At 40.2% G+C, this 15,248-nt stretch overlaps 1 protein-coding gene across 1 annotated transcript; it reads left to right on the forward strand.

The window, feature by feature from the left end:
- Positions 1–7,677: 7,677 nt before the first annotated feature.
- Positions 7,678–13,120, forward strand: LOC131256347 (cytochrome c oxidase subunit 6b-3-like). Its single transcript, XM_058257310.1, has 4 exons — positions 7,678–7,929; positions 11,494–11,585; positions 12,145–12,226; positions 12,825–13,120. The coding sequence occupies exons 1-4, from the start codon at positions 7,789–7,791 to the stop codon at positions 12,876–12,878; spliced, it is 369 nt and encodes a 122-aa protein (XP_058113293.1). The 5' UTR covers positions 7,678–7,788; the 3' UTR covers positions 12,879–13,120.
- Positions 13,121–15,248: the final 2,128 nt, after the last annotated feature.

Genomic DNA, 15,248 nt, shown 5'->3' on the forward strand with positions numbered 1-15,248 from the left:
GGCTAGTAAAGTAAGGAAGATAGTAGTAATGGCTAACTCGTGACAATGATTAACTCAATAAAAGAAGAGTAGCAATGGCTAACTCAACAAATAGAAGAGTGACAATGGCCAACTCAATAACAAGAAGAGTGACAATGGCCAACTCAATAAAGAGAAGAGTAGTAAGGGCTAACTCAATAAATTGATAAAGGCAAGGGCAAAGCTTGCATCCATCGCTCCACATAAATTCATAAGGATCACTTGTAATTAACATCATATCATAATTCCCAAAATGGTAGACAATTGTTGATGATTAAATAATTGCAGGAAGAAAATCATAGCAATATGAAAACGTAGTATGTAACAGGTAAGATAAAACATATCAACTTAAATTACCGTAAGCTTAAAAGATAAAACCCTCACCTCTAACGCCGTTTCTCCCTTGAGAGTGAGTATACACCGTAGGATTGAATTCTAACATGATTTTAAACAATTCGAGTGGTTAGATCACTCCATCAACTGTCTCATATGGTTAAGATCGAAGGTTAGGATTTGGCTTAAGATATAAGTTTAAGATCTGGCTTACAAAGGAAACCAATTAGATATCAATTCAGTAGATGAGAGGGTTAACTTGATTAGTAATTAACCTTAGCTTAATGCATCCTGCATCTTCAGCAAAATTACTTGGTCGAGTCGACTCGATTCAACTCGATCCTTCTTTCTCTCCAATCTTCTTCTCACTCTTTCTTTTCCTTTTCTTCTCTCTTGCTACTGCTGGTCAGCTGGAGTTCTCGCTCTCTCTCTCTGTTCTTTCTCTCTCTCGATTTTTTTTTCTTTCTCCCTTTCTTATTTTCTTCTACTTGTTTGTGCTGAACGGTGCCTCCCTTCCCAACATAGCAGGCTTTTATAAGCCTTTAGCCTACGAAAGGGAGAATCCTAATCCTGCTATTAGCGTTTTGCGTTGGCTTGCTCGCGCACAAGAGTATATGCTCACTGCTGATTCAACATGAATCCGACTGCATGGAGGTGATCCACACACACTGATGTATGTTCGAGTCTCTGGCCCACAAAATGGATAGTTCAGATTCACGAACGTGGCCATTAAAAGGTGACGGGTTTCTTGTTTAATCCAAGAAGAGGCTCGAACGAACATGGTGAATCTTCGGTCGTGGAGTTTTCCTTTAATTTGACGATCGGAGATGGCTCGGACGGGTCCCAGGGAGCTCGTGGGCCACAGAAATCAGACACTCGGACGTGCTTCGTCGATGGGTTTTGTAAGGCGACTCTTCCGCAGAACTCCTTCCGTAGCTTACACGGACGTCTGGGAAATTTGGGTGTTCTCGTCTTGGTAGGACTCTTCGTGGTCTTTCCGAAATCTCTGGAGTGATCAGACACTCACTCCTCTTTATTTGAATAGTTTGCATTATCTAGATTGGCTGGATTGGTGGCCCACTTGGATCAACCGCAGGCAACCTGAGGATTTGAGTGGAAATCTGTTTACACGTGGAAGCTTGGAAACGTGTGAGGGAACCTAGGGTCTGGTAGGTTTTGACCCCTGGACGAGACGAATGGTCCTGATCATCGAGGATCGTCGTGATGGTGGGCCACCAACACTCTCAAATGGGCTCTATCTGTTGACGTTGCAGCGCAGAGGTCCTTCCTCTGCTGGGAATTGTGTGCACACACGTGTATAGTCCCACACACGAACACCTAGGGTTGGGACGGAGGTGGCCCCCGATCGTGATGGATGGTTTGGATTATCCTAAGGGATGATCAAGGGGGCCACAATGCATCCCAAACGGACATCGTTCGTTCGATCGTTGCGGGCGGGAGAAACTCTCTCCTTTTTTAATTTCGTTGGGTCAAACGTTGTGTTTAGTGCACTCCGGAGTACGTGTACTGTGTGTGCACACCACTCAAGGTGGGGTCCACAGTGATGTTTTTGAGGGATCTACTTCGTCCATCTGTTTTTCCATCTAATTTAAGGGGTTAAGCCCAAAGTTGAAGCATATCCTAAGATCAAGTGAATCATACCACATGAAACAGTGGGTATTATGGTTTCCACCGTTGAAACCTTTCTAAGCCCTTTAGTGATGCTTACTTGTCATCGAACCTGTTCATAAAATCATATAGAAATGGAAGAAGGGAAAGCACGAATATAAGTTTAATCCAACACTTCTATGGCCCCCATCAATTTTTCAACGGTGGATGTTCAATTCAACTGTTTCCTGTGGTGTGGTCCATTTGAACATTCTACATGCTTCATTTTCAGCATCAAGCACTAAAATTATCTGGTAAAATTAATGGAAGGAGCGGATCGGATGTATCAATCATGTTGAACCTCAGGGTTAATGGTGTAGGTTCGACTTCGGCATGGCATGATGGCCTTTCTTGAAAATTAACGGGTGGATGGGTTGATCTATGAATGGAGACTATTCCCAACAGTCAGATTCGAGTTAGGGAATGGATGTACGGCCAGGTTAGCATGATTGGTACTGTACACATGTACATAATAGGTTAAATTCTATGATAACACTGGAGAACTTTCAATACTCGGATATTAAAAAGTTCGAGGTTTTACAATCTACCCCCCTTAAACATAATTTCACCACCTAAATTTAGTACTGCCATTATACAAGCCATTTTCCATGCCTCTAAGAATTCTTTACTTTCTGTGTTCGAGGTAATATGAATAGATGGTTGTAGTAGGTTTACACCCGATACACAGATCCTTCGCCTGCGCAGTACATAGGATTTACTGGTATCAATTCATAATCCTATTAAATCTTGATCCTTTGCTTGATCAGGGCATTAAATCATTTGAGATTTTCTATGACTTAGAATTTGAGTCAAATCGTGCAAATTTCACATAAACATGGTTCCATCAGTTCATAATTTCAATTGTTTAAAGTCATGGAGAATATCACGAAATCTTATATTCTCGTAAGAGAAAATTCTACGTGGCTCATTACGCTTTCACTGCATACTCTGGTTGTCTGATACATTACCCAAAATTACTTCTATCATCCTCACTGATTCATTATGCTTAAGTTTTCCATGTATCACTCATAAGGTATATGTCTAGGTATATGTATAATTGGCTACCTGAAAATTTGGACGCTACAACCTACCCCCCTTAAACAAAATCTTGACATTTGTTAATTGGATTAACCCACTTACGCCTTACCTGATTATGGTTTCGCAAACTTGTGGTCCCGATCATTCTAAATTTTTTTAGGGAATACTATAAAAAATTTCGTTTCATCATAAAAGCATCCTAGCAGGACTAGATGACAATGGAGATGAAGTTTTTAGAGGAAGGTTGATGGAGACCCAAGTGATCTATTGAAAAATTTTCAAAATTTTCTGATGTGTCTTCCTTCTACAATTAATGGGGATTTCACAATACCTCAGAATTTCATTAAAATAGTTGAAAATCTTAGAATAAATTGGAAAGTCTCTATTCCTATAAAGGAAACTTGTTTGTTTTTAATTGTGACTCTATTTAAAGATGACTTCTAGTTCAGGACAAGTTTATTTAGAATTTTGAGAATTTATTATGGGGGTACCTAGATTCATAGTTTCCAAATTCCACGTCTAGTTTAATATTTTTAATGGGGAACCTAAATATGTGTTTCAAATTCATCAACTCCCTAATTCCTTTGGGATTTAAATTTAGTGTATGTATCTAATGAGGGCATATGTGATATTAGAGTCATCCCTGTGTCCTGTCGGTAACTTACGATCTCGTGGTGGGTTTCTTCTCACAGGTGGCTGCTCCACTTGCTCCTGTACCTCTGTCCACATATCTATTTCTGCCTGAGTATCATATGTGTCAATTGGACATATACGATCAACCTTTATGGTTCTTCTTGCTACTATTGATCATTCTTGTGGAATAGGAAGCTTTCATCAAATCTGATGTTACAACTAGTGATGACCTTGCATGTGACCTTGTCGAATAACCTGTAACATTTTACACCAACACCATAACCAAAAAAGATATACTTTTTGGCTCTATGGTCTAGCTTATCTCCTCAACTAATGGTACATGAGAGTAAACCTCAAAACCAAATATGCGCAAATCTGAGTAGTCCATCTTATGACCACTCCATACTTCTTTTGGGATCTTACAATCAATTGTCGTGGAAGGGGACCAGTTTACTAAATAACAAGCCGTGTTAACGGCCTCAGTCTATAAATCAATTCCTAACTTAGGATTACTTAACATGCATCGGTCCCTCTCCAGGAGAGTCTGATTCTTCCGTTCAGCCATACCATTTTGTTCGGGCGTGTGGCGCAATGTGTTGTGCCTAATGATCCCTTTATCTTTGCAATATTCATTAAACTCAGTGGATGTAAATTCTCCACCATTGTTAGTCCTTAAAACTTTTATTTTTTGTCTCGACTTTTTTCCACTATTGCCTTCCATTGTCTGAATGTGGTGAAAACTTTGAATTTACGTTTCATAAAGTAAACCCAAACTTTTTTGGAGTAGTTGTCAATGAATGAAACAAACCATGACGACCCTCTAATGGAAACCTCTGGCAATGGTCCCCATAAGTCAGAGTGCACACAATCAAACACTCCCTTACATACATGTTTTCCAGATTTAAAAGATAATATATATTGTTTACCATATATACAATGCTTGCATATATCTAAATCAGAATTTTAAAAGCTGGAATCAAATAAAGATCAGAAAGTACCTTCATGCCCTGCTCGCTCATGTGGCCCAGATGAGCATGCCACATACGTGCAGACGTGAAAACCACAACAGTCGCTACCCCTCCACCTACCGAAGTGCTTTCAATCAACCTATAAAGGTTTCCGTGCATTTGTGCTCTTATAACTACGAGTGACCCTTTTGTAACTTCAAGGACACCATTAAGACTGGTGAACTTGCCCCATATAGTCTCGAGTACACCGAGAGAAATTAAACTCTTCTTTATATCAGGAACGTGCCTGATATCAGTTAAGGTACGCTTTATCCCATCAAACATCTTGATGCTCACGTACCAATAGCCACACCATTACAGGCATTGTCACTGCCTGTCTACCATCGCACTCTTTGTAACTAGCGAACCAACTTCGATAAGGAGTCATGTGATATCATATGATGCTCCTTTATCAAGGATCTACTCATCTATATGATCGTCGTACAAGTGTCCGATCATAGACACAGACAAAACATCACACGTGTTTGTCTCTTCATCAGATGTGACAATATTGGCCTCCCTGGAAGAAGCCTCTGAGTTTTCTTTCTTCGATTTAGGATTTCTACAATCTTTCTTTATGTGTCCAGTCATCTCACAGTTCCAGCACTTTAACTTGTTCTTGCCCTTACCCTTGGATTTGGATATAGATCTTGAAGTTCCTATATCTCGCCCAGTATTCCTACCCCTCGTGAGTAGTGCATTAGAAGAGGTCCCTACGCTATCGTTTTTCTTTCTCATAGCCTTTCCTTGAAGGGATGCGATAACGGTGTCCACACTCAGGAACTTATTACCGGTGCACAATGAGTCCCTAAATGACTCATACAAAGCAAACGAAAATTCAACAAAATACATACTTGATCTTCATCTTTGACCACTTCCTCTATGTTTAGTAATTTACAAATTAACTTATTAAAACTACTGACGTAAGTCTCCACGTCTCCACCCTTTGCCATCCTGAAATTAAACAACCGCAGCTTCAAGTTTAAGTGATTTCAAGGGACTTTTTTGCATAAACGTCCTCTAACTTAGCCCACAAACTTGCTACAGTTTTTTCCCTCAGAATATTGTAGAGAACCTCATCTGTGAGACACAATCGGATAGAAGATAAGACATTCTTATCAAGGGTATTCCATTCTTCATCACTCGTAGATGGTCGTTACTCCTCACGAGCCCCATCTTTACCTTGCTTAGTTAATATGCTAATCATCTTAACCTTCCATAATTCAAAATTATTTTTTCCTGAATACTTATATCATACTTAGAGTTTTCCATTGATATTAATCCTTTAGATTCAAGCATGTGCCCCAACATTAGCTCTAATACCATTTGTTGGAGGACTCGCGGAAGCACACAGAGATGAATCTGGGATAGTAATCCAATAGCACCAAGCAAACACAAAGAGAACGCAACAATTTAACGTGGAAAAACCCTTTTGTGAAAAAAAAACCATGGCACAAAGCGACAAATGACCACTATGAAAGCAGAAATTACAGAGAGAAAACACTTACCCATTTCGAACACACACACACACACACACACACATACACACATATGAATTATTACAAGAATTTCTATTAGTCAGCTATACGAAGTTTTGATGCGGCACCCCGTTCAAGACAAATGAACGGCTAAAAGAAAGCAATCAACCTATAAGATGGCCAACCTCAAGTTACACACTAACCTGACACTTGACACCCAATGAAGAGGGTAGATGTCCATATAGCATCAAGGGGGGCCCCACATAGCATCGCAGCGCAGGAATCTGCATCCGGAAACGGATTGGCTACTCCCCCTGACACCAGCCCCGGAGCTGGTGGTCGGTGCTCTGTGGGCCCACCATGATGTATGTGTTTCATCCATTCTGTCCATCTATTTTTCTAGATCAATTTATGGTAATACACAAAAAATGAGGTACATTCTAGTCTCAAGTGGAACACATACAGGAAACTGTGTTGAATGAACTTCGACCGTTAAAAACTTTTTGGGAGCCATAAAAGTATTGGATCAAGTTGATCTTTGTTTTCTCCCTTCATCTGGGTCTTTATGACCTAATCAACGGATTGGATGTCAAAAAAACAGTACAGAGGGCCTTAGGAGGATTTAAATGATGGATATCCAATCACTATTGTTTTCCTATGGTGTGATCCACTTGAGATTTATATCCCTCTCATTTTTGGGATAAAGACATTAAATGATATTTTAAAATGGATGAACTGAATGGATGAAACAGATACATCATGTAGGGCCCACAGAGCACCGACCACCAGCTCCGGGGCTGGTGTCAGGGGGAGTAGCCAATCCGTTTCCTCCGCGTCCTCCACCTATGGGTTGCCCCCGTATTGCAGCAGGGCGCGGATCAGCTACTGACTGGGTGAGTAGCGAGACGAGCTACTGAAGTGACGTCATCAAGTTCCGTGGGCCCCACCATGATGTATTTTTTGTATCCACACCTTCCATCCATGTGGAGAGATCATTTTAGGGCAATATCCAAAGACCCCCAGCACATAAAACAGTGTGACAGTGACGCCCACCATTAAAAACTTCTAAAGGCCATGAAAGTTTTAGATCAAGCTGATATTTTTGTTTTCCCTTATTTCATGTCTTTTTTAACTTTTTAACGGGTTGTATTTCAAATAAACATTATGATGGGCCTTAGGATAGTTTCAACGGTGGGAATCATTCTCCCCACTGTTTTCTTTGGTGGGGTCCACGACAGAATTTTATTTGCTTCATTCTTTGGTTCTCATACTAAAATGATATCTAAAAATGGATGGACGGTGTGGATATAACAAACACATCATAGTGGGGCCCACAGAACTTGGTGACGTCACTTCAGTAGCCGACTCGCTACTCAACCTGTCAGTGTCTAAACCGCGTCCATTGCAGCACCGGCACAGGTGTGCCACGTAGCACTTGCTGTTGGCTCGTGTTCGGTGGCATATGCGGGTGCATGCCACGACTGCAGTAAGAAGCAACGCCACCTGCAAAAGAAAGGGAGGACATTTTAAAAGCCGTTTCAATGGAAATGGAAAAGTAAAACAGGAATTCATCTCATTCCTGCCGTTGATTAGAGAGAGAGAGAGAGAGAGGTATGTCGAGCTCGAACCTGGATCCACACGACCAGATGAGGGGAAGGGACGTGGGCCGCGTGGCCCGGGGCGAGCAAGCCCCTCAACCGGCCCACGAACCCGGTTCTATCAGACAAGCCCCAGCTAGAACCGCTCCCATTAAGGTCTCTCTCTCTCTCTCTCTCTCTCTCTCTCTCTATCTCTCTCTAATAGGTTCGGGCCGGAAATCTTGTTTCCGTTTAGTAAACGAATCGGGTTCGGGCTAACATCAACTCTGCCCAAACCCGACTCATCGCTACCCTACCCCTATTAATGGACCGGAATACTCTGCAACCCTTTTTACCAAGCGCGTAAAACGCACAATTTCTGTGGATCCCTCCATGTTTTGTATATAAATCCATACAGTCCATCAGATTCTATCCTCAATTCTAGCCACTGGGGAAGAAAATGAGAAAGATCCACAATTCAGGTGGACCACACCACCGGAAACAATGAGGATGGAATGCCAATCATAGGTTTGCGTGTGGGGGCTACCATAGTGTGTGTCTTTCATCAAAACCATTCATCAGGTGGAACTCACCATGATGAAGTGAAGATACAAAAATCATCCCCATAGGTTTTAGGTGTAATTTTATACTGTTTCCATTTGTGTGGCTCATGTAAGTTCTTTTTTTCCTTAAACAATGCTGATATTTTGTATCTACCGTTCAAAAAATGGTTCTCACCTTATGGACGGAGTGGATTTACATATATAACATAGTGGCCCAGCGAACTATAATCTTTATACGACTGGGTGTGAACTCGTGATTTCGTGAGGGGCTTTCCAGTGGGAGGGCAGAACACGTGTCAGAAATTGGGGGACAGCAAACGTGTGAGAGATCTGGTCCATTAATCAGGCGGGGCGCACCGAGAACATGACATTCCGTGGACAAAAAATAATGTTGGTCCACCAATCAGGGACATCAAACTTGTAGAAGCCAATCAGGTGGGGCACACGTGTTCCACACTTTGATGAGGTTCTCCCTTTTTTAGTAACAGCTAACCTGATGAGTCCTGACGGATGGATGGATTGGATTTTTAAACTCACGTTCTAATGTGATAATGTCCAATCAGATGGATGGATTGAATTTCATGCGGACATCAAGGTAAAGATGAACCTCTAACTTCATAGGGATTTTAGTCTAAATGTAGGCTACTCTCCTTAAAAATGAAAATAATAAAAATACTCGCTTAAGCATCCACACCCGTAGAGTATTAGTTTGTTTTAAATTTTCTTGATGACCAACTGCGGGTGTAAAAATATCCCCAGACTAATCTCAATACATACACAACATGTATGCATGAATGTGTGTACTACTTCCAATTAAGCTTCCCAAAATAGTGGGACCCATGATACATGGAGATTTATACTGAAAATCAGATTAGTTAGATTAATCTAATATTGTTTGTAGAATCTGGACAACTGACTATTATTATTTTTAATTTTTTAATTTTTTAATATTTTTTAATATTTTTAATTTGTTTTTTTAATCATCAGCCAATTAAGTAGTTTCAGGCATATGTTCAGTGGATTATTTAAGATATGGTCCATCTATAGCAGGCGCACTGATCTAGAGAGGATGATTTGAGGTGCACATGCCCGCATGGATGGGTGTCTTACTGATCATGGTTTTTCTCTAGATAAGAAGGTTTTATGATAGTCATGTTGGGAGATTTTTGGGCATGGGCCATTTAACAATTGGTCCTAGTTTTCAGCCCTAGCGCCAGTTTATTAGCATATGGATAGGTTTTGGTCATATCCTAGTCCAAAATGACATGGTTCTAAGTGATGGTTACTTGGGTGTTGAGAATCGCAGAAGTACAAAGAGTGGAATCAAGCAAACACGCAATCACACAAACAAAGGCAAACAAAAATAATCCGGTTTTTTTGTGAAAAATTTCTTGCAGAAAAAAAAAAACCATGGCTCAAAGCAATGAGCAATGAGTAATGCACTATAAAAACGAAATTACAAAAGATAGATGATTTCACCGATTTGAATAAGAATCGAATCTCCTTTTCAACACTATGTCCTTGAACCCTAAGTAACATTTTAGAAGGCCATAATACACCTTAATCCATTTCTGATCTTGATTACATTCGATATATATGTACTGCCACAATTGGAATAGAAAACAAGTTGTGAACTTACGCAATTCTATGCGCAACTTCGATGGGACCTTTGATGGCATCGACATCCCTTGAAGACCTGTCGATGACATCAAAACCTCATTGAGAAAACATCTAAAACAGTCTAGCAACCAACATAGATTTATTTTAATTTTCTCGACAGGATTGAGCATTTGTCGATGACATCGACATCTGCTTAATGGCATTGAGTGGTCTGTTAATGGCATCGAGAGACCTGTTAGTGACATATTTAATACATTAACAACATTAGGCTGGTCTAAAATGACTTTTCTGATTTTGCTTGGTAGACTTAGTAGCACCCAATCTGATTTAACACTGTGAGTCAACCATGACTGGGGTGAGTTACGGCAATTCAGCCCTGACTTGGGCAAGTCCCAACTCAACTCAGGACCATATGGTTTTAGTCACTGAGTATTTTAACCATGGTCTGGGTTGGGTCTGGACTAGAGGAGGATTTCCACCCACACATCTTTTTTTAAGTCTAGTCTGAGTTGGGTTTAGATCAGGTCTAGTGTAAGACTACTTTTGGGTTGTCCAATTTATTTGAAAATTGGGTCCAGGGTTGGTGAGGTTGGGTAAACTTTGAGAGGGTCTATTTGACAACCAACCAAAGGTGCATTTTGGTCTAAACCTGAGTCAAGTGGGTCTAATAACACATTTACTATCGGTTCAGGTCTAGTTGCATGCCGGGTCGGCCTACCCATTTGCACTCCTAAGCATACCAATATGTGGGACCACCATGCATGCATCTGTTATGAAATTCTCCTATGTTATGGAATGAGTCATGAATTCTTCATGATTTGCAGTTTATTTATGAATAATCCATGAATTGTTTATAGTCTATGGCTATGATTGGCTGTGGCTGATAATGAAATTAAACCAATTTTTTCAATTTTTACTTTATTAGAATTTTCAAAAACCATGAAATGGAACTCATGTGGACGTTCATATAGATATGAAAACAGCTTTTTGTGTCCAACACAACAATAAAAGTATGGATGGTGTAGGTCAGCCCAAGCCCAAAAGAGACCAAGATTTCTGGCCCGAACACGACCTGCAACTCATTACCCAAAGGCCCGACCCAACCCCTCTTAAAATTTACTTAGCCTAAGGGCGGCCAGACCCAACCCATTGAGTTAGAGCATGGTCCATACCAATGGTTTGATCCATAACCACAGGGCTGCTTTGCCCAAATGGAAAAAAGAAACAGCTCATATATGGGTCGAGTAGGTTTTGACCCGAGCTCAACCCACCCGCTACCCATTTAGCATGGCTTGAACCTGACTCAAAAGCCGGTGGGGCCAATTGACCGCCGTGGGCCAGTAGCCACACCTATGGTGGATTCCCATTTCATGATTTTTGGAAATTATACCCCTGTTTGGGAGCTTGGAAAATAGAAGGGAAAAAAAGTGAGATGTTCTTGAAGTTGCTTTCAAGAAAACATTTGGAGAGAATAAAAACAAATAAAAGTAAGGGAGAAAAATAATTGTATGGATTTATTTAATCTCATATGATGTTTGGGTGCAATGACAATGAGTAGGTGGAGGAGATTGTTACGGCACCGGCCGATGTTCGTTTCCCGACCACCAATCAAACACGGCATTGCTTCACTCGTTACATCGAGTACCACAAGTGAGCTCTTCAATTTCCTACATCTCTCTCTGTCTCTCTCTCTCTTTATTTTTCATTGATCTTGACTGCTCAATCTATTGGCTAATTCTTGGAATAAGAATAGTGGGCCATGGTCCAGTAAAATACCCAATGATCACTTGGTCAATGTGATTTTAGGCCATGGTGGTCCAGGAAGTGGACAGTTAAAATCGGCGATCGCATGGTCAATGTGATTTTGGGCCGTTAGTTTATGCTTGAATGCATCATTTTGTTGTAGATGCGTCGACTTGGGTCAGGTCGGGTCGGTCGTCTGGCCGAGTCCATTGATAACCTATATAGACCAGTTGGGTTGTGTGGGGTTCCTGACCCAGTTACTTAAATGGGCGATCCCAACCCATTTACTTAAATGAGCCACATTTCTAAGTCCATTTACCTTGGCTCAAACCTGTCTTAGAAGTGAGTTGGACCAGCGCATATACTGAGTTCCGGTGCATGTAGGGTGTGTTTATTACTTTATATTTTGATTTTGACAACAAAGATAGGCTATACACTGAATTTCAGTGCATTTCTGTAATTTCAGGTGTGTCAAAGCTAAGGGGGAAAATGTAGCCGAGTGTGAGAAATTTGCTCGCTACTATCGATCTCTGTGTCCTTCTGAGTGGGTAGGCTGTCCCATCTTTACTTCCTTCGCTACTCTTCTTTTCTGTCTGTCAATCTGGACCGTGTAAAACGTGGGCCCCATTGTGGATGGATAATAGCTCACTGATAGGATGATCTAAACAGTTGGATCTTATACACCGAATTTGCACTGTTTTGTCTATCAACCATCAAATTGGTGGCCAACAATCAACGGCTGGATCGTTCTATCAGTCTTCATCAACGGGCCTGATGAATTGGACCACCTAGATTCGGGTTCATGTATGCTGCATGTCTGGTGGGTGGTGATAGAAGCACCCATGTGAGAGATCTGGTCCAGGAACGAGGTTGGCCTTATATCAACATGCCCTATTCCAAAATCCAGACTGGAAATCCGGATCACTCATCAGGTGGGCCACACATGTAAATTCAATATAGGCCGTTGGTAATTTTCTTTATAACAATCCGATATAAGAATGGCCCACCCAATGAGTGATTTGGCTTGATTTATGAGCAATGACATGTTTCAACGTTGGCCCCACCTAATAGTCGGCACAGATCTCGCACATGAATTCCCCATTGTCACGTGCGGAAGAGTTGATAGCAGTGCATGTGCATGTGTAGGTTGAGAAATGGAACGAGCAGCGGGAGCTTGGAATCTTTCCTGGTCCTCTGTAGGTGTCAGCTTCTTGAGATCAGGGGTATTTTGGTCAAAAATATTTTCAAATAAACGTTCGGAATCTCTACTGTTCATATGGTTAGGTAATTGTGTGAAGAGAAACAAGCGAGCCTGTTCATGAAATGGGCCTTTTGGGCCTGAAAGTCAGTACATGTTGCTGGGCTGAGTGAGGGTCTGGTCAGGTTCAGCTCACTCAGGACCGTTTACTAAGGGCCTGCAATAAAAGCTTTTTCTCCTTAGATATGATGTCTACGTATGAGGATTAAGTAGTGAGTAGTGGTGTGGTGACGTGGTGAGGCTGAAAATTTTTGAAAAAAGCCAGGGCTATTTCTAATAAGCGTACAACCCCACCAATCAAATCTTGCCACATCACACTACTTAATTAAATGGCTTGCTTAAATAGGCCACCATGCTATGATCCCAAGTATCATCCAAGAGGCCCTACACCGTTGATGGTCCATGTGGAAAAAAAATTCTCACGAGACAAAGGTTCTCACCATCATTCGCACGACATGACGGTGTTGAGATGTGGACCATCCCGTGTCCTTGTTGGGTTGTCAAATTCCTCATTTTCATTCTTGGGCTTTTCGACATGTGGGCCATTTATGTTAAAGACCCTTTATATACATTGATATGCTCAGGTTTTAAAAAAAAGTGGTGATTTGATATGGTATTCGAGCAGAAGGTTTAACCTTCAAATCTTGAAAGCAGCAAATAGGGAGTCAGGAAAATCTAGTTCAGTTCAAGCATTGGGAAATCAAGTGCATCTTATTTATGGTGTGAGTGTCCCTCCACTCGTGCCGGTATGTTCTGCGCCGAGTTCCATTCCGCACTCACGAGAGTGTTAAAGTCCCTCAATATAGAAAAAGTGGTGATTTGACAATCCAAGATCCAGGACCCACTAGTCTTCTTGGCCACTTCTAAGGGATTGGGTCAGATCAGCAGCTCGAGTTCCAGCTCAGCCTGGCGCAAGCCATCATGACAAGAGTCAGTAGTTTTGACCCAAACAAATATAGCAGTATCCGTGGAACTGAAGAATCTAATGTTATTTTGGATTTTCTTTAAATTATTGAATGTATGATTTGAAAATAATGCATGTCAGTTCCAACTAACAAAAATTCCGAATAATCCTGTAATTATGGTTTGAATGAATTATTGAGGTGAGGAAAAAGTATCTATTCGGAGACAGGTATAATGCTTTTATTGGGACTCTAAAAGAGCTCTGAAAAGGTTTTCGATCACTTGAAAGCTAGTTAAAAGACCCCTTTCTTTTTTCTCTGCTACAGAAGCTGGCTTCATAGATTTCCTCCTTAGTCTTTTTTATTTTTTTTTTGTCTTGACATGGTAAAATTCCTACCAATCCTTTTTGGTACTTGAACACCGTTTTTTATTATTATTTTTTTTTTTCTTCCATTGAATTACATTTCCAGTATCCAAACACGGTAAACAAAATCTGTTTGTGTTTTTTGAAAATACATTCTTTAGGCCTTTAAAATGAGGGAGCCAAATGATTTCTCAGGATTTTTTATTTTTTATTTTAAAGTTTGTCTGATCATTTAGAGGATTTTATATATATATATATATATAGAGAGAGAATTTCATAAAGGAGGTTGCAACTTTAGCCAAAGCCATTGCAATTGCTATAACATGTCAAATACACAACAATAGGGAGCTCAATGTTATCAATATAAAATGTAAACTGGTTTTTACTTGTGAATGCGCTTCGAATGTGCGTAAGTGATCTTGCAAAATCGAATGTGCGTAAGTGATCTTGCAAAGACAATGTGAAATAATCATTAAAATATATTTTTATATACATGAAGTAATTTTAGAATATTATACAAGTATTTTATATATATATATATATATATATATATATATATATATATATATATATATATATATATATATATATATATATATATATATAAAATAACTACATTCACGACGAAGCATCAGCCTAGTATAAAAGAGGAATATTACAAGATGCAAGAAAGGTAATGATCAAATACAATGAATACACAAGAAACATCTCTCACCTCTTCTAATCATGTGTGAAGAGAACCTTTTGAAAACCACATACCTCTTCTTTTCATTTCATCTTATCTGTATATGAGAAGAAACCCTTTGAGAAAACTTTCCCCTTGAGAGAAACCTTCTCATCTGTCTTCTCAATACAAGAGAAAATCCTTTAGGCTCATTACCATTTATAACATGTCTTGACTGAAGATATAGAGGAAAAGATTATTTTTGCCCTTAAAATGATGTCCCTAAGCTAACATAACCATTTTGCTGTTGGAAAAATGTCCCTCATCTAATGTGAAATTGATGGGCATGGATGGAGTACTACCCCCACCAGGATCTAGTTA

The sequence above is a fragment of the Magnolia sinica genome, chromosome 1, assembly GCF_029962835.1.
Source record: "Magnolia sinica isolate HGM2019 chromosome 1, MsV1, whole genome shotgun sequence".
NCBI classification, from domain to species: domain Eukaryota; kingdom Viridiplantae; phylum Streptophyta; class Magnoliopsida; order Magnoliales; family Magnoliaceae; genus Magnolia; species Magnolia sinica.